At 39.1% G+C, this 20,972-nt stretch overlaps 1 protein-coding gene across 1 annotated transcript; it reads right to left on the bottom strand.

The window, feature by feature from the left end:
* Window positions 1-12,253: 12,253 nt before the first annotated feature.
* Window positions 12,254-16,762, bottom strand: LOC308678479 (C-type lectin BpLec-like; the record flags this gene model as incomplete). Its single annotated transcript, XM_081345690.1, has 6 exons — window positions 12,254-12,321; window positions 14,546-14,660; window positions 15,132-15,203; window positions 15,674-15,814; window positions 15,973-16,064; window positions 16,696-16,762. 6 exons carry the CDS (start codon window positions 16,760-16,762, stop codon window positions 12,254-12,256), a joined length of 555 nt encoding a protein of 184 aa, XP_081201816.1.
* Between the last annotated feature and the right edge of the window lie 4,210 nt (window positions 16,763-20,972).

The raw sequence follows: 20,972 nt of genomic DNA, 5'->3' as shown, positions 1-20,972 counted from the left end.
CAAACTTCTCATGCAAGAAATTTTGACATTCTAAACAACATGGATTTGCAACCGGTTGTCAACTTCGCATCTTATCCTTTTTCCACTAGTCTCCCTCTGAGAATTTCTTAGGTTTAATGATAGGAGAAAATGTATGACAGTCTCAATAATAGTCATAAAGATCAATGATTTACAAAGCAGAATTAAACCCAAACAAGCTTTTTTTTCTAGTCTCATTATAAACTAACATTCTTGCATATATGTTTCTGTGTATTTGCATGTGCGTATTCATTTATCTGGACTACCCAATTTGGAAAAAAACTAAAGCACCCCCAAATAATAATACTTTACATTTGCATTTTAGGCTTTAAACTATGGAATGACATTCAATGCAATGCACGCAATGCCTACATCTGCAAACATGTGTTGTAAAGATGACAACCTTCTCCCAGTGCTTCCCAGGATGCTGATGTGATGGGCTGCCTTCCCACTTATCTCATTACCTCCTCACATTCCACAGAGATAAAGCTCTCTTCCATCTTCTTCAAAACATCAACTCACAAGAACTACCTTTGGTCACCTTCTTCTTCTGAACCTTTCTTGTGGCTTACATAAAGTGCAATATCAATGAAAATATTCTAATGCAAATCTTTTCTGAAGTTCATTTACCTTCCTTCCCATTAAGAACATCCAAATTAAATTAAATTATAAGTTAAATTATAAAATACCGATTTGGGGAAATCCTGGACACGCGATAGAGGGCGTTATCTATGGGAGTGAGTTTGGATATGGTTTCTTATAAGGAATTACTTAGATTGGAAGGGAATGATTGGCAACTTAAATCATTAGATGAGTTAAGACAAGAAAACATAAGTTACTCTTGGTTTCAATATACCCAATTGAAAGCTAGGTGGAAGTTAGATCAAAAGGTTGGCATCACAATTATAGATCAAAATTTAGTAAAACAAATTAGAGACTTAAATTGTGCACATATAAAGAGGATATATAATGCTTTAATTGAATTGGATTTGGAAACGGAATTAGTTAAAGATTGTATGATAAAGTGGGCACAAAATATTCAGGAACCAATTTCGCTGGATACTTGGGAGATAATTTGGGTCAGAAATGTTAAATTTACTCAGGCTCAAAATTTAAGAGAAAATTTTTATAAAATGTTTTATAGATGGCATCTGGATCCCAAGAAGTTGTCTAACATGTATCCTAACTTACAGTATAAATGTTGGAGATGTGGTAGTTTAGAAGCCACCTATTTTCATATGTGGTGGACTTGTAGAAATATAAAAGCTTTTTGGATTAAAATTTGGTGGAACATTCAAAAGATTTTTAAGAGAAAGATAAAGTTTTCTCCGCAATTTTTTTTATTGGGTATTGTTGTAGATTGTGATGTTAAAGAAACCAATTGAATATGATAACAGCAGCACGGTTACCGGTGGGACAATATTGGAAGAAGGATAGTTTGCCTACTATAGAAGAATGGGTGTTTAAAGTTTCGAATCTTGCAGAAATGTCTAAGATTTCTGCTTACTTGAAAGATCATTCACAGGAAAGATATATTTCAGTTTGGAGGAGATGGATAGATTATATTCAGAATAAATATGGGACTAAAAAGTTCCATTTAGCTTATGAGTAGATTTTAGAGGGATATTGTTATTGATCTTAGTGTTGGTACTTTGTATGTATTTATGTTAAAGGGGAGTTAAAGCACATTATGAATTTGGTTAATTGTATATTATGCATAATTTTTTATTTAGAATATGATTATTATAACTATAATCCTGTATTTAGCTCTGGGAAGTGGGGGGGGGAAGTGGGCGGGTTTGGGGTGGCAGGGATTTGGGGATATATTGTAAAATCTTGTGTTTGTAAAACTCTTTAATAAAAAAAAGAACATCCAAAGGATGATAAGAGCCCATTTGTGCCATTTGCTCAGTTGTGAAGGTGTACAACTAATGTGTGTTGCTCATTTATCACAAGGTCTTCCTGTCCGAATTCCCTCTTTTGCATATCTACCCTATTAAAAGCATGGGTCTTCCTTTGATCGGAGGTGTTATGTGTCCCACAAATTTTGACAAGATTTTCCTTTTCTGATAATTGCTGGTCTTTCTTGTAGTACTGCTCAGTGCTCTTCTAAGACTAAGGTTCTTGAAAGTTTTGCTGTGTTGTTCTCTCATGTAGCCTTTGTAAACCTCCAGCTCGAATATCCAAATAAAGCCCAGGATATCTTTTATTTCTTAAAAATCCTACTGGTTTATTGAATACATGATGTGGTATAGGCGAAGGAAAACTAACTCTAAAATCCCAAGGCATCTTACCATAGCATATAACAATGACACTGCCAGCCAAAACCCCCGGATGTCCATATAGCTCAGGTAAACAAATTCTCATTGTTACAAGAACTGTCTGCTATCTTCTTCACAGCGACTAGAATGTCCTTGAAAAGGTTCCAGATAGCTTCACTCAGCAAACTCCTGCAGAACGGGAGAGATTTGTTTTCTCTAACTAACCCATTCAAAACATCATCTCCCTTCCCCCCCCCCCCATTCTAATAGTAAGATGAAAACAGAAAGACATGCAATGCCAGGTTTTCATTATCCATCACTCAAGAAAGAGGCCCATTTGGGTATATTGAAAGAGGACACTAGGTTTTTACCGTCACAACTGTTGGTTGTGTTGATGTAATGGTATGTGAGAATGACTTTGAGGGGGAAAGGGAAGACATGCTTCCTAGGAAATTATTGGACAAGAGAGATGGGTACCAACTGTTGCTTAACAGTCAGAAAAAGAAATTTGGGGAAGACCCACTTAAAAGTATCAGACTATTAAAAGTGATGAAATTTGTACTTTCAGACTGGCAAGATGCTATTTTTATAACCTTAAGGCTAAAGGTAAAGGTTCTCCCGCACATGCGTGCTAGTCGTTTCCGACTCTAGGGGCCGGTGCTCATCTCCGTTTCAAAGCCGAAGAGCCAGCGCTTGTCCGAGGATGTCTCCGTGGAAATGTGGCCGGCATGACTAGACGCCAAAGGCGCACGGAACGCTGTTACCTTCCCACCATAGTGGTCCCTATTTTTCTACTTGCATTTTTACGTGCTTTCGAACTGCTAGGTTGGCAGAAGCTGGGACGAGTAACAGGCGCTCACTCTGTTACGCGGCACTCGGGATTCAACCCGCCAAACTGCCGACCTTCTGATCGACAAGCTCAGCGTCCTAACCCACTGAGCATAGAATAAAGTAAAATTAGCTTATCTGAATGTGTGTCCTATCTAATTTACCTGGGTGGGCAGAGAGTCTTCTGAACCTGTTAAACATCAGTTCTGGTGTAGCCTGCAGACCAAGGTGTTGTTGTTTTTTTTGTATGATCCAACAAAGAAACAAATTGATCCAACTCTATGTAGCTTTTACCCAATTAAACAAGGTTGGCAATACACGGCAACTTGTTACACTTTATAGTTTCTGACTGTGTGGTTGCGCTTATTTTTGTTTCAGTATGCATTGTTTTAGATGTGAGCCCTTCTTGAATTTTCAAAAAGAGGCATTTGAATAAAATAAGAAAATCTGGAAGATGGAGCATCCAGATACATGGGGGATATTTTGCTCACCAAGTGATATTTTATTGAGAGCCTTTGCTATCTTCATCTTGACAGAGCTATCAAGAATTGTATTTACCTACAAATGAAATTACTTGATGCTTTTTGACTGTCATTCATAAATGAAAAGAAATGTGTGCAGTTTGTGCTGTAGGGATGAAAATAGTTGTTCATCCTGAAATTCCGTGTCCTTCATGCTGGTTAAAAATGCAAAACTATCTTCAAAACAAATTATGCTGGTGAAAAATAGACTACATTACTTTTGTATTTGCACTTTAAGTTCATTAGAGCTTTGCAAACATTGACAATGATATGTAAGCAATATAGTAATTCATATGGTGAAATCTGCTAAGTTCACATTATAGTTTCTCTCTTCAAATATGAGATGTGCCCTCTGGTAAACAGTTCTGCCACCCTGTTTCTAACAATATATAAAGCATTTAGTTTCATGGTAGCATCCATGTTTAATTCCTCAATCAATTCCTTGTTTAATACTGAGACCTGATGTTGCAGTGGTTAGAATGCAGTATTGCAAGCTAACTCTGCCCACAGCCAGGAGTTTGATCTGATGTGCTCAAGGTTGACTCAGCCTTCCATTCTTCCAAGATGGTAAAATGAGGACCCAGATTGTTGGGGCAATATGCTGATATTTATAAACCGCTCAGAAAGTGCTGTAACGCAATATTGAGCGGTATATAAAGTCTAAGTGCTATTGCTATTAATAACCAGGTTAGAAATATTGTTCTTATTAGAATCCTCTTATTTAGGTTTCCTTCCACTGTCACCTACTTTAAAAGATATAAAAGCAAACTTTCCTGCAAAGATTTATCAAGAGATTTAACCACCCTCTCTCGAGGCCTTCCCATGTGAATGTCTTTTTCCCTGAGGACAACTATCTAATTATCAGGTATAAACAGCCCAAAGGGATGTATCTTAACCATAATGTTAAGTGCTTCAAGAAAATTGTGATCCAACCTTTTCTTTAGCCAAGGGGAAAAGCAACTGATGACAGTTTTGAAGAAAGAGCACTGAGCTAATCTTTATTTGGGTAAGGAAATAAATATTGAAAAACCAACAGTGATTGTATAACCTAGGGGAAAGCAAATAAGAAATATGATAGCAGTCACTTCTTTTCGGCACAGCAAAGAAAGGTGGCATGTGAAACATTCATGCATTCATCAAATTTGTATAGCCGCCCATCTCGTGAAAAGTGACTTTGAATTTAATGCAGTTCTGAATTGTAGACATCTTCACATAGTGCTGTTGCATTTATATTGTCAGGCATACCACTTTGGTGCATAAACTTACTTTAATCCCATTCTCAAAATCTCTAGCAGAAAATCTTGCTTGACAGTACAGGACTATCTGTCTTATATTGGAATCGATTCATTAAACCTAGACAGGAGTTTGCATAGAGCACTATTTTTATTATTATAAGTTCCTTATTGTATTTAACTCAGTTTCAACTCTTAAATTATCATACTCTCTCTCTCTTTTCTACCATGTAAGAAGAGGGAGTCAAGCTATTCTCCAAAGTGCCCAAAGGCAGGACAAGAAGCAACGGATGGAAACTAGTCAAGTTATGGAATTAGGCTATGGATCTACTTAACTTACCCTACACATAGTCCTCAGCTTATTGAAACCAGAACTTCCATTGCTAAGCAATGTGGTCATTAAGTGAGCTGAATCCAATTTTAAGAATTTTTTTTTTGTTATGGCTGTTCAGCAGATCACATGATTATTAAGCAAATCCAACTTTCTTCATTAACCTTGCTTGTTGGAAGCAAAAGGTAGTCATATGACCCTGGGATACTGCAACTGCCATAAATGTATGCCAATTGCCAAGCACCCAAATTTTGATCTTTGGGATGCTGCAATAGTTATTAGTGTAAGGACCAGTCATAAGTCACTTTTTCAATACTGTCATAACTTCAAAGAGTTGACAAATGAATAATCTTAAGCTGAGGACTACTTTTATTCTCCAGATGGTCAACCCTGACTGCAGAGTGCACAAAGTCTACGCAACCTTCTCTGAATGGAAAACCCACCTGTGGAGGCTCGGAGAGCAACACAGTATTCAGAATTCCAAAGATTGTTGGGTTCTCCTCGCATCCAGTTCTTGTAATTGAAAACAGACTCATCAGTCCACCTCCAGATCCCATTCTGAAGTTACCAAGACAGAAGAAACAGACACTAAATCCAAAGAAAAGAGCCATCAAATCAATAGAGGTTAGATAGATGTTGGGATGAGGGGCTGATTATTGAAAGACAAATATGGAGGGTCATACTCACATGGTGAACATCATGGAGCCCAATCCAGACATCCACCCCTTTTTCTTTCATATAAGCAGAGATATGTTTGGACACAATCAATGTTTCTGGCCGGGCAAGGATAGAGGCAAGGTGGGTCCCCCGGCCATAGCTTTGGCACCTGCTCTGAAGCCAAGAAGAAAGCATGTGAGGCTGAGATGCTTCATCAATCCCATGTTCTCCACAGCTTTCTTAGAGATTTCAAGTCTTACCTCAGCCTCATGCCAGCTCAGCTTCTCATGGAAGAGCCCATAACAGTTCCTCTGATACCTTAACCATTCCCTCGGGCAGAATGCAGCTTGAGAAACTGGGGAAGCACAGTAGACATGAATGCTGGAAAGGCGACATGGTTATGTCATGACTATGAAAGTGAATGCAGGGAGGAGATCAGCGTCTCAGCCTCCATAAGATGACATTTTCCCAGGAAGCTCTATTGCTGTTATGCTCATTATAATGGCCTGACATGGACACCATCTCGGGGGGAAAAGATATCAGCTATCTTAAACAAAAAGTGAGCAGGAAGAGGTGTCTATTAATTTAAGATTACCATATTTTTTTGTTTCTTTAAGCAGCTTGGGCCTAACAGGGGATTAGGTGGCTCCCTGTCACCATTATTTATTTCTGCTATTATTAACAATATCTTTATTTAGGTTTGTTTCCTTTGTTCTAACCACAGCAAAGCTGCCCATAGTTTGAGATAACTCTTTCACAGATCTTGTGATAGGGAGAAGCCAGGAATTGAAGTTGAGATTCCCTTCTTGCAGAACAGGCACTTTACCACTGAGCCAGACTGCAGCCTGAAAAGGGTTTACCGGAAGGCTGACAGTTGTTTAGATAGACCTTGATGCTCTCGGAGCTTGGTTGTTTGCTTGCAACAATTTCTTTACTAGCCTAGGTTTAACTGACTAGTCTAAGTAACTGATACACACAGATGATGCTACCTCGTCTGGAACTGACATGTCTGCAGGCAAACAATCACACTCAGAGAGCACCAAGGACACCATACTTCAATCCTGAGCTACAAATATTCTCTTCTATTGACAGCCTTCTATTTTGGCCTTCCATTCTATTTGATTGATGTATAGGCAGCTTCTCTGTCTTCACCCATCTTGATCTTCAGACCTTTTTTTTCATAAGGGCAAACTCACCTGCCATAAAGAAGCCAAGGAGACAAAGACTACTGTATGCCAAAGGTCTCATTCTTGCTCTTCAGCTAAGAGAAAATCAAGAGATATTTTCCATTAAAAAATTATTTATTGCATCAGAAAAGAGTGCTAGTGTTGTGTAGGGATGAAGTGTTGGATTAGGACCATGGACCAGCAAATCTCTTTGCATGGATTTGGGCCAGTCACTCTTTTGTTTCCCAGCCTACCTCATAGAATTGACCTTGTGGCATAAAATTAAGATACTTTCAGCTCCTAAAGAAAACACAGAGTATAAATCAAAGAAACCACACAGTCATGATCCAATTACATCCTTGGCTTTCTTCAGAAAGCTCAAAGCAGCAGCTTATCCAAAGAAGCCATGTTAAATATAAGCTTTTGTTTTGACTTACTGCAGTTTTTAAAAAGCTTGAAGGAATTTTTCTTTTAATCCCCATGCCCTTTCAGCTTTTGCAACTAAACATATATAAAGTGTTAAAGGAGAGATCAAATAGCAAATCCCTAACCACAGGTTTTTATAAAAAGCTGACATATATAAAGCTCCGTATATGGAAATTTTGAGTCAAGAATCAACCATTATGTTTCAGTAAACAAGCCATGAAAGACATTCTGGGCTGATTCATACTTCTCCTGAACATAGCGTGTCTGTGTGTGTGTGTGTGTGTGTGTGTGTGTGTGTGTGTGTGTGTGTGTGTGAGAGAGAGAGAGAGAGAGAGAGAGAGAGAGAGTGTAAAAAGGTAAAGGTTCCCCTGCACATGCGTGCTAGTCATTTCCAACTCTAGGGGCCAGTGCTCATCTCCGTTTCAAAGCCGAAGAGCCGTCTCCGTGGTCATGTGGCCGGCAAGCCTAGACACCAAAGGCACACGGAACACTGTTACCTTCCCACCGTAGTGGTCCCTATTTTTCTATTTGCATTTTTACGTGCTTTCGAACTGCTAGGTTGGCAGAAGCTGGGATGAGTAACAGGCGCTCACTCTGTTACGTGGCACTCGGGATTCAACCCGCCAAACTGCTGACCTTCTGATCAACAAGATCAGAGTCCTAACCCACTGAGCCACTGCATCCCTCATATATATATATATATCAGCACCACAGCTGATTGAGTAAAGTTTTGTGGTTGAATAGAAGGTAATTCCTGTGTCAGCAAACTCGGCGTTCAATGTGGAGAAAACTCTCCCTTCTTTGGTGTCAATAACAAGTCTTAAAGTTATGAAACTGTGTGAGTGGAGAGGGGAAAAAAGTGTACACATTCACCCTTCCACAAATTGAACACAACAGCATAGTATATTTGAGTCTCTTATAATTTTATCTTCACAACCGCAACATTCTTGGCATGGAAGATAATCATGTCCACATCTTAGCCATAGTCTCTGAGATATTCATCATAGTTCTACTATTGTGGTTAGGAATGGAGGATGGTGAAGACCTGTGGATCAACTGGCAGAACAAGCAAAAAAAGCTGCTCTATAACAAGTTGTGTAGATCACTCTCTAAGGCATTCTTGTGGTCTGGAGTGAGAAAACATCCCTAAAGGCAGCTGAACCAATATGATTAGGTCAACGACATAGAATGTAGAGGAAACCGGGGCCTCCCCATATCTTTCTATCACATAACAATCATGAGTCAAACCAACACGATAGAGGTTCATGATCTTCAATAACCCAGAAGACATATTAACTGAACTGAATTGAACTAGTTAGTCTGAACTGAAAGAAATTTATTGGTGAATGTCAACAAATGAGCTCCATGATCAATTGGGGATTTGAATCTCTGAATTTATTAGCTTAACACTAGACTACTCTACCAGGATAAATTGAAACATTTGAACTGTGGGAAGAAAAGCAGCAGCTCAAAATTACCAATTTCTGCTACTGCTAGCATCCAAGTGGGATTGTGACTGATGAACTCGCCAAACAGCATTGCGCCATTTGTAACAAGGAGGTTTTGCAGTAATAGAGATAATAGTTCGAAAAGAAAAAGAAAATCTTGAAGGACAACAGAAAAACTGCAAAGTGGAAGGATGAGAAAATAAAAAAGTGGGAGGAAAGGAAAGCATTAGGGTTGTAAGTAACAGAGCTCTGTGTTAAATTGTACCAAATATGAAATTAATTATGTATCTTTAAAGAGTTTTCTTTTTCCATAAGCACATATTTCGAAGCACATTTACTTAGACTCTTAAACTAAGAATGATATTAGAAGATTTAACTAGCAATGAAAATATGTCTCTCTCTCTTTCTCTCTCTCTCTCTCTCTCTGTGTGTGTGTGTGTGTGTGTGTGTGTGTGTGTGTGTGTTCTACCTGATTTTTTTTTGGTCATGTTTATGCAGTGTATATTGGAAGTGATTATCCTCTGAGAGCTGTATGCAACGAAATCTCATTTTAATGTATGTTGATTAATGTACGTTTAAAGTGACAATGAAGTTATTATTCTATTCTATTCTATTCTATTCTGTTCTGTTCTGTTTTGTTCTGTTCTGTTCAATTCTGTTCTTATTTTTGTTCTATTCTATTCTATTCTTATTCTTATTCTTATTCTATTCTATTCTATTCTACTCTACTCTACTCTACTCTATTCTATTCTATTCTATTCTATTCTATTCTATTCTATTCTATTCTATTCTTATTCCTATTCTGTTCTGCTCTGCTCTGTTCTGTTCTGTTCTATTCTATTCTATTCTATTCTATTCTAGCCCATTATCACACGATAAGCAATAAAATGTTCGTTGCAGAGCCTCAAGCATAAGTATTTTTACACTCACCCAGATTCAAGAAGTTTCCCTGGATATTCAGCTTTTGAGTGTCATGTTCTCCTGACACTACTGCTTTTATCTATATCTCTGTTGGAATCTGGAGGAAACCTGGGGTAGAAGTATGAAGTATTTCATTTCTTTGTTGTGTAACTAGGAGGAAGCTAAGCTGGGGGGCATTTAGAATGACAAGATTCAAGTCCTGATCTTGACTTAGAAAGTATCCAGCAACAGTTAAACTTCACAAGCAGCAACCAACATCTTTATCATTCAAACAATACTCCTTTTAAATTTGTTTTGGCACTTACAGGACACTTTAAGAAAATTGCAGTTATGATCCATTTATTATCATGGATTCTTTTTTGACTGGAGAATTCTTGTAGATGTTGATTTAACCAGAAAGCATTGGCATTGCATGCAGCAATTGCTTTATAGCTCTTCCACATCTAGAATTAACATCCTGCCTTAGGGCTGATTTTGCCAGGAGACTAAAGAACAAAGAATTGTGGGTAGAATAGCTGTAGCAATATGTGAACAGTAGCATGTAATGACATTTGGAGTAGTAATTAGCAGTTTGAACAAATACCCAGAATCATAAGCAGGAAGAGAACTTGAGTAGGACACTGCAAAGGTTGAAGGTGGATGACGTGAAAATCTCTGAATCTCACACAAGTGAAAGCAATGTCTGCAGTGCTATTAGACAAAAAAAATGGCTTAATGTGTAGCTTAGTCATTCATGAGGGGTGGAGTGGGTGAATTATGTTGTGAGAAATCCAAAACAGAGAGTTAGCATAAAAAGATTTGGTCTGCATTTCAATAGTGATGAGCCGCCATGTGAATAAAATTATGCCAGAGCAATTCAGCACAGTTAAATATCTTGAAGTAGCACGATGCAACTTTGTCACTTTATCTTTGGATTAGAGAGTATAGTTTTCATGCCTTCAAATTTGCATGTTTCACAACGCATCCCTGCGGTTTATCTTCCTTCTTTTCCATATATCTGGTCATGTACTAACACTTACTGCTAAAGCTTTACAACTTTCAGTTGATTAGAAAAACAAAAGCCAGTTTGGATTGGATAAAGTAATTTTGGGTTCAGATCATCATGCTTCAGTTCTGGATTTCAGATCATTTTAAGGAATCCTTCACTGAAACCAGGAGTTCAGGCAACTTTTCCTAGCCTAAGTGAATCTGGGTTCTTTCTCCTTAGATCTGATCTCTCATTTACAATTAACCTTCAGTTGATCCAGACTTTACTAAGCTTTATTGTTCTTTGCTCACTAAAAAGTGAACACAAATAAATATTCCTGGTCAGTGACATGTTGTTCTAATACTCTTGCCAATTCAATAAAATCCTGTTGTTGTTTCTTTTGACAGTATGCTTTGTTAGTTACACTCACTTAGGCTAATCATGAAACAATAAGATTCAATAAAACAACTAAGATTCAATAATAAGAATATTTACATTAGCCACCTGGCCAAACTCCTTTCTAAAGTTTTTGTATGCATTTCATAGTGTAGCATACAGTTTTTCGAAAAGAAAAAAAAGAGTGACCAGTCTGTTGGCAATAGGCATTCTCTACATTTGTCATTGATAGATGTATTGCAGCAATTCCTGCATCGACATTGGCAGTCAACCCCAACAGCTTTCCAAAAAGTCAGAACCAGAATTTAAAAGAAGTTGCTGGCAACAGAAATGTCCAGGAGAGGATCTGATTCTGACATCCATTGTCTTTTATATAAAATTGGAAGATGGTGGAGAAATTGGATTTCAACAGATTTCATTTATTTACCTTTCCAACTGCGTGTCTGTCTTTGCAAGTTTAAGTGTGCCACCTTAAGAATATATGTAGGCAAAAATACCAGGCAATGGAGGCAAAAGGGGACATCTACAAGGAAGCTATACAAGTCAAGGTGGCGGCCATAATTTTTTGCTCAAAAGGATGCACAAAAAAAAGGGGTTGGTGCTTCAGTTTCAATCATGACTGCCATCTTGATGTTTTTGCCCCCCTGCTGCTATGATGCCCCTGGGGGCCACCATGTATTTTCACCTCTCTCTTCCATTCATTCCTTTTATTCCTTTATCCTGAAACACTGGGATAAAATTCTTGGATTTGACCCAGCCGATACAACTGCTTCTGTCCCACCCAACCCCACCAAATATTGTCCTCCCCTGTTCTTGAATGACAGAAATATCCCCAGAAACTTTGTATTATATATGTGCCACAGAGGATTTATTCAAATTGTATTTCCATTGAGAAAAGGGAGGAGAACAGGGTAAAGGTGACATTGTCTATGCTAAGAGGAAGTGTTGGATAGGACTGGAGAAGATCTGATCTTTCATTTGGATGATTCAGAGGCAGTAAAATCGACAGGGTGTCAATCAAATTTGCAAGTATTTTGTAGCTGGTTCTGGTTGCATCCCAGCTGCTGTAGTCCTGGTGGCTCTATAGTTGGTACTTACAGATGTAAGCATTTTGATTGCCACAAAAGTTATCGTTCCACAATTTAAAATCTAAAAGGCCAAAGATAAGACAGAAGTTACTTCTCAATTCCTTCAACAATAGCCTAGAAAATATTGTCATGTTTTATATTGCCTTCAAGATCTCCACTGGCTCCAATGGAATTTCCCATGAAAAGGAAAGCAAACACTGACTTTGTTTTTGAAAGTGGAAAAAGAAAAGAGGAAAGAAGAAGGGGGGAAGGGAGGGGAGGAGGGAAGAAAGGAAGAAATTCACATGAACCTTATCCCTGATGTCACAATTCCAATTTTTTTATCTAGAAGGGAGAGATGTAGGCATTGCCCTTAATTGCTCGTAATCATTGAACTATACAAAGAAATTTCTTGAGATAGAAATAAAATATGGAGTATCTTAACTACGGATATACCAATGAATGCATAAAAAAGCCATCTAGAGAACCCTGGAAGCTATTTCAGGGTGGTTTTTGTTGATTACAGCTCGGCTTTCAACACCATTTTGCTGAGCACTCTCATTGAAAAGCTGACTGACTTGAAATTTTCTCCCTCCATCTGCAATTGGATTAAAGACTTTCTCAGGGACCGGTTACAAACAGTGAGCATCGGGTCTGTTTTATCCACCCTCCTGAAGCTTTACACCGGCTCGCCACAGGCCTGCATGCTTAGCCCCTACCTGTACTCATTGTACACATCTGACCCATCTACTGTGATAATTAAGTTCGCAGATGATACCACCGTAGTGGGTCTTATTACAGGTGGAGATGAGACAGCATATAGGGGGGAGGTACAAAAACTATCCTTGTGATGTTCCAAGAACAACTTGCACCTGAACATTGGCAAGATGAAAGAGATGGTGCTAGACTTCCAGAGGAAAAAAGAGGAACCTGCCCCACTTTTCATCGGGGTGGGGGCCTGTGTGGAGAGAGTTTCCTCCTTTAAATTTCTGGGAGTCTACCTCTGTGAAGACCTTACCTGGAAAGTTAATACAAACCAGGTGGCCAGAAAGGCCCAACAGAGACTCCACTTCCTCAGGGTCTTGCAGAAGAACATGGTAGAACAATGGCTAATGACCCTCTTTTACCGGTCTACCATAGAGAGCGTCCTCTCATATGGTATTGTGGTTTGGTATGCTGGTCTGACAGCCGCGGATAGGAAAGTATTACAGAGGGTAGTGAGCACAGCACAAGACATTGTGGGCTGTTCCCTGACACCACTGGATGACATCGCCAGGGCTCGCTGCCTTGGAAGTGTGAGGAAAATTCTCAGGGATGACTCACACCCTGGTTGGTATCTCTTTACTCTCCTACCATCGGGTAGGAGATATTATAGGAGTATAGCCAGCCGCACCAACAGGCTGAAGAACAGCTTTTATCCATGGGCTGTTAGGCTCTTGAACGGGAAATAATTTTTTAATTTTATGTGTGACTGACTTGCGAGGCTGGTGTGTTATGCAATTAGCTCACATGGTGTAATAAGATGGAGGGTTTGTTGTCACTGTGAGTTGTGAGGAGGGGGGCACGAAGGGAGGCTCAGCCAATGTCATGTATACATGGTTGTACTTTGACAATAAAGGTTCATTCGTTCAAAAGTGAAACTAAGTGAAGAGTGGAACTTGGTGCTCTAATGTCTGAATTCGTTTGGCTGAACCAGGTCATTTTTTTCCCCCACATCAAACAGAGAATCTGTCAGAAGTACGTCACTTGATCCAAAACATTTACACAAAGACAGACAAGATCCCGCTAAGATCTTGCACAGTAAAAATTATAAGCATAACCAATCATTTCACTAATCATTTTGCTTCTGATTCATTACACCTGTGACACGCACTGTGAAGTGGCTACCACACTCCTCCTAACCAGAGACCCAGTTTTGATCATTCAGTAAGATATAAGCATCCTCATTTGAAAAAGTTTAGGCTAGTTTTCTCTATATTGCACCTTTCCTGATATATAGGACATCACTTCTCAGTTCTCCGTTGGTGGTGAAAAGTTAACGCTGATGTATGGTGGGTACCAGTTTTGGAAAGAATGAATTATATCTGGAGAACAGTTATCCATCTTTGCCCTCATAGAAACCTAATCATTTCTCCTAAAGGCTATTACAGAAAAAAAGATAAGACATTTTCAGTTTTGAGTTATGGAAAATTCCATGGACTCCATTCCTCCGGTTTATGGGACTACTCCAAATTAAACAAGCAAACTCTAGTTTTCTTGATGGTCCTGATATATCAAGAACCACCAGATAAGATGTGTTGGCTTACTTGAGTGACGTGCCAGCTCCACACAGTGCTCATTCTGTCTTTTGTTGTCTGGCTGGTTTACCAGCCAGGCTTTGTAGTTGTAGGTGGATTCATCAGCCCATCTCCATCGCCTTTTCTATTGACAAAAGACAGGCCACAATTACATGTTAAGAAAGTAAGTAACCTTTGTGATGATAAATTAAACAGATTGGCTGGAAAGACTGAGTGGTGTGCAGTTCTTAGATACTTCAACAAGTTCAAGCAGTGGTCAAGTGATAATTTTTGTACTGTACATGCATTAAAAAAAATATAGCAAGGCATCACATCATACCAAATTCATGACAGTGAGTATGGAGGAAACGGTTATGTGTAACATTCAGCTCTATGAAATTTTGTAGCATATATGCATTAAAATAAAAAATCACAAGGCATCATATCATGAACAATTCATGACAATGAATGTGGTGGAAATGTATATTCGTCACCATCGCAAAATTATATATGTTGCATCTAACATTCAGCTCTATGAAATGTTGGACTGCAGAGCTGTGTTTTGTTAAATATTTTCAGCTATTACAACCACTCTTCTCCCACCATTCATATTTACCTTAAAAGTAGAGGTGGAAGGCCGCTTGCAATGAACTTTTGTTATTATACTGTCAGGATGAAGTGGTCCCCCCTTCAAAAAGAGAGGGGGGTGAAATACCTAGCATTGCTATTGGTCCTAATTTAGCAGCCTTCTTGATATCACTGCAGTCAGTGCAGGATGTAGACTAGTTGAGGCCCTAAGGTCAACAAAGCTTGGAAGGGCCCATTGTTATTTAAACAATGGCTACACAATATTTTAACACCTAGAGAACCCACAAAATACCACATACATTGCCAAGAACCCAAAAGAAAACAATTCTAAAAAATTTTATGAGGCACTATGGATTGTGAATCCTCAATTGTAGTTTGCTTTGTGGATGCCTAAATCCAGCACAGACTGCAGTTATGAGCACCAACAAACAATCTCAGGTCATATATTATGATCACCAAGCAACTCGTCAAATATAGCAAAAGAATGTGTACAAAACCACTGAGTAAAGAACACGATACATAGACCAGGAATAATTTTTAAGAAAATGAAATGAAAAATGTCAGACTCACTCCAGAGACATCACGGAGCCCTATCCAGACAGCGCTAGGTGATCCCTGTTTGTCTTTGACGTATGCAGACACCAGCGAGGACTCTTGGAAGCTGAGGATAGAGGCGAGGTGACACCCTGGGCCATGAGTCTGGCACTCAAGCTAGGAACAGAGAAAGGACATGAAGGTGGCACTCCATGCTCATGAATGGGATTGTCACAAACTTTAAACTTTGCACATCTCCATTTGTGCAATTTTGGTTTCTCAAGAAACCTTTCTCCACACCTGGGCTGGTGAAAAAAACCAACAACAGTTCTTACCTCAGCAGCATCCCAACTTAGTTTCTCATCGAAATATCCATAGCAGTTCCCCTGTTTCTGCAACCAGTCTCTGGGGCATGATGCAGCCTTGGCTGCAGGGAGAAAAAAAGAGGGGAAAAAATGATAGGGAATTGAATAGATTGCAGATGCCTGTGAATGGAATCTCTTCCATTGGGAGTAGACATGATTGGAAGGGTTGAGGGCTGTGGTTTAGCATGAAGGCGAGGAGCTTTTCTGGTTTGAAGGATAGGATTTTAAGATGGAGGAAAACAATCAAGAGACCCAAAATACTTCTACTTCTTTACAACCTTGAAAGTGATCCAAATCTATTTTCCAGAACAATTTCAAGGTATTCAAGGGGGCTGGGAGAATGTTCAAAAGTTCCCCTAGTCTTATCCTTGCCCCAAATGGACAGTCCTAAATGACTAAAACTGTGCCACAATGGAGTCATTGAGAAAGGTTTCAATGTCTGAGGGAGAGAATTATTATTCCTCTTCCTGCCCTTCAGACGGAAAATTAAATGTGGAACCTGAGAAATCACATTGCTGAAATACTGTACATTCATTTTATTAGCGCATCTCAGCAATACAGTTTCAGAACTTTGGCTTCAGCATAAAAAGTCTGACCTGCATATTACATATGAAAATATCTGAAGACAGAACTTACTTTACTAAGTTGCTTAATTTGCTGTTTCCCACATCATGATTAAATTAGGGGACTCACCTCCCAAAAATGGATTGGTGATCAAGGTTCCAAGGCAACAGAGGCCGATGTACATAGAGAATCCCATCTTCTGGTTGTCCTTTAGGAGCAAAGAGAAGTAGATGTGATACAAAAATTAATAAACTGGCATTCATATTAGCTTGCTGAGAAAGAAAGCAAATTTTTGAGAATCATAATTTAATTTTGATCCTAGTCTACCTGCAAACTTTCTGTTGTGGTTCCTAGCATACAACTCATGAAAAGCTCTATTGTTACTTCAAAAATACCTCTCCTTATTTCAATGCCGGATCACTGTATGGATAGCAAAGAGTATCTAGCCAACACTTGCCAAGCATGCCTTCAGCCTCTCACCTTGCGAAGTTCTTCAACTGGAGAGGTTGAGCTGGCGGATGGTTGGACTGGTGGACTCTCACTTTCAGAGAAGCCATTAAATAGACTCAAGATGAACAAATTTCTTCAAGGATTTCCTGCTCCCATAACTGAGAGGAAAGGAAGTGAAGCTCAGTTCCAGAGATAATTGGCCACATTTTCCTCTGGTAAAGAAAGGAGTATTCAAAAAACCACCCATTGATTCCACATCCTAGTGGGAAGCAAACACCTTCCCTCATTAATCATGGTTATATTTACTGGATTTCTTTATTCTATTGGTTTTAACTCTCATGGTTTCTAGCATATATTATGTCAAATATTAACATAATTGAGGAACATTCCCTCAGATTTACCCTGAGAAAAACACACTATGCTTCCACTTTTGTTTTTTATAATTATTATTAAAAGTTTTATAAGAAATATAAAAGCTAACTCAACCTAATAAGTGCAAAAGAAGAGAGGAGAAAGATAAGACAAAGAGCACAGAAAGACAGAACAAAAAGGAACAGAAAAAAGCAGCTTCCAATTTCTTCTGCAACAATCATTATATTGCAATTTTGACTCTTTATGATTACAGAAAAAGAGCTTAGTTTTTTTCTATAGGTAAAGGTAAAGGTTCCCCCGCACATGTGTGCTAGTCGTTTCCGACTCTAGGGGCCGGTGCTCATCTCCGTTTCAAAGCTGAAGAGCCAGCGCTTGTCCGAGGACATCTCCATGGTCATGTGGCCAGCATGACTGCCAAAGGCACATGGAACGCTGTTACCTTCCCACCAGAGTGATCCCTATTTTTCTACTTGGATTTTTACGTGCTTTCAAACTGCTAGGTTGGCAGAAGCTGGGACGAGTAACAGGTGCTCACTCTGTTACGCGACACTCGGGATTCGACCCGCCAAACTGCCGACCTTCCGATCGACAAGCTCAGCGTCCTAACCCACTGAGCCACCGCGTCCCTAGTTTTATTCTAATTGTCAAAAGCACAAATAATAAGCTGTCTATGTCAGGCATTATAAGCAGCATGTCGGAAATGGAGTTTACTGAGAAAATTAAATCTTACGGAGGTCAGGTTGCTGAGTTCCTCTGTGCATTCACTTATTTCATACTCATGGCATAACCATGTCCCCTTTCCACCATTTGTGTCTACTGTGCTTCCCCAGTTTCTCAAGCTGAATTCTGCCTGAGGGAATGATTATGGTATCAGAGGGACATTTATGGGCTCTTCCACAAGAAGCTGAGCTGGCATGAGGCTGAGGTGAGACCGGAAATCTCTAAGAAAGCTATGGAGAACATGGGATGGATGAAGCATCTCAAGCTCATGTGCTTCCCTCTTCTCTTCAGATCAGGTACCAAAGCTATGGCTGGGGGACCCACCTTGCTTGGCAATGAAAGTTACAGTCTTAATCTCAAATATGCTTTTTCATGAGGCAACTGGACTTTCTTGTTTTTCTTTGAAGACATTTTGCTTTTCATCCAAAAACCTTCAGAACTGAAGAAGCTTCCTGGATGAGAAGTGAAACATCTTCAAAGAAAAACAAGAAAGTCCAGTTGCTTCATGAGAAAGCATCTTTGGGATAACTATGACCTGGATGACTGAGAATCTCCATAGACATTTAGCTTACAGTCTCAATGTGGTTATAGGTGGAGGATTCTGAGTAGGAATAATTAAGTGGACCCATAGCCATAGCCCATAATTTGGTAACTTTGTATATTAATTGGCAATCAGGATGCAATATCTAAGTGGTCACTTCAACTAAGATTTTCCAGGACCTCAAGTGGTTCACCAAGTACTTTTGTTGACTTGGTGTTTTATTTACTTCTTCTTTTACCACTTTGGGTGTCAAGGGATGTGGCCTCAGTACATTAACAAAATTGCCCAGCTTCTGGCAGTTTATTCATGATTGCATCATGCTGTTACATATATATGTACGCATCTAGTCTATATTGCTGCCCATCTCATGACAGGTGAATGACACATCTGCCAAAAAAGATAATGATTATGATGATGATGATGATGATGATGATGATGATAAAGATGATGATGATAGTAATAATAGTTGGAAGTGACCTTGGAGGTCATCTAGTCCAACCCCCTGCTCAGACAGGAAACCCTATCCATTTCAGACAAATGGCTGTCCAGTCTCTTCTTAAAAACTTCAGTGTTAGAGCATTCACACTTCTAGAGGCAGGTTGTTCCACTGATTAATTGTTCTGTCAGGAAATTTCTCCTTAGTTCTAGGTTGCTTCTCTCTTTGGTTAGTTTCCATCCATTGCTTCTTGTTCTGCCTTTGGGCACTTTGGAGAATAGCTTGCCTCCCTCTTCTCTGTGGCAGCCCCTGAGATATTGGAACACTGATATTGTGTCACCCCTCATCCTTTAAACTAGACATAGGCAATTCCAGCAACCGTTCCTTATATGTTTTAGCCTCCAGGCCCTAATCATCTTTGTTGCTCTTCTCTGTACTCTTTTTAGCGTCTCAACATCTTTTTTACCAAAACTGGATGCAGTATTCCAAGTGTGGCCTTACCAAGGCACTGTAAAGTGGTATTAACACTTCACATGATCTTGATTCTAACCCTCTGTTAATGCAGCCTAGCACTGTGTTGGCTTTTTGGGCAACTGCAACACATTGCTGGCTCATGTTTAAGTGATTGTCCACTAGGACTCCAAGATCCCTCTCACAGTTGCTACTATTGAGCACGGTACCCCCTATACTATACCTGTACATTTGGTTTTTCTTGCCTAAATGTACAGCCTTACTTTTTTCATTATTGAATTTCATTTTGTTAGATAGCACCCAATATTCAAGATGATATGCAGTAGAGGAAACAGGGCTTCATTTTTCCATTCAAGATTAGACAAGATGGATTGATGCTGCTTGCATGAAGGGAAAAAAAGCCTTCATCTGCCAACATGAAAATGTTAGAAAATGAAGAGGTTTCACTTCATGCTTGCACCTAAAGAATGTTCATCTTGGAAGTCAGGAAGAATCACGCTGTTACATCCAGATGTGCTTCTTTAAAACGTCACATGTATTCATTGCCAGAGCAGTCTCTGTGATAATCTGCTTCCTTCATATTTGGCACCACACACACACCAGATCTCTGGCATGGTTCTTGCTTGAAGGCAATTATCAATAAAAACAATTCCAGTCTGCATTTCCTGCATTTTATTTCCCTCTGAATTATATGCATACAGTTCCTTTTTAATTACCAAAATAAAGGTGTTTAATCTACTGTATGTATCTCATGCCATAATAATATTATAGTCATGAGTGAAGGTCAAATAATCATGTTGCTAAAATGGATATTTTCAGCATCAGACAGCTCTATATTACATTATAAAACCAATATTGTCCAGCAGAATGGCAAAACTAACTTCTTTGATTAGAGAAAGAAAAGTCTATATTTATGGTTGACTGGAAACCCCTTATAGATTTTTTGCATGAAAGAGAAAAAAATGCACTTAATACTTGTGGTTTTTTTTATTATTGAAAAGTTTTATAAAAGTTACAATATTATGCCATCCCAAACCCACCCCTAACCCCCCCTCCCCCTCCCCCACTTCCCAAAGCTGATTACAGGGTTACAAATACAAAATAATCATAATCTAACTAACATTAACCAACTAAATAAATAACCAAATACATAATGCACTTTAACCTGCCTATAACATAATTACAAACAATCTAAAAGTATCCAACTTATACTAATACAATAATAATACCGTATAATGTATATATTATTATAGGTAAAGGTAAAGGTTCCCCCGCACATGCGTGCTAGTCGTTTCCGACTCTAGGGGCCGGTGCTCATCTCCGTTTCAAAGCCAAAGAGCCAGCGCTTGTCCGAGGACATCTCCGTGGTCATGTGGCCAGCATGACTAGACGCCAAAGGCGGACGGAAAGCTGTTA

This window comes from Vipera berus (genome assembly GCF_964194415.1).
Source record: "Vipera berus genome assembly, chromosome: Z".
In the NCBI taxonomy this organism is placed as follows: Eukaryota; Metazoa; Chordata; class Lepidosauria; order Squamata; family Viperidae; genus Vipera; species Vipera berus.
Note: the sequence above shows the minus strand (reverse complement) of the source record. Positions and strands in the feature narration are given on the sequence as shown.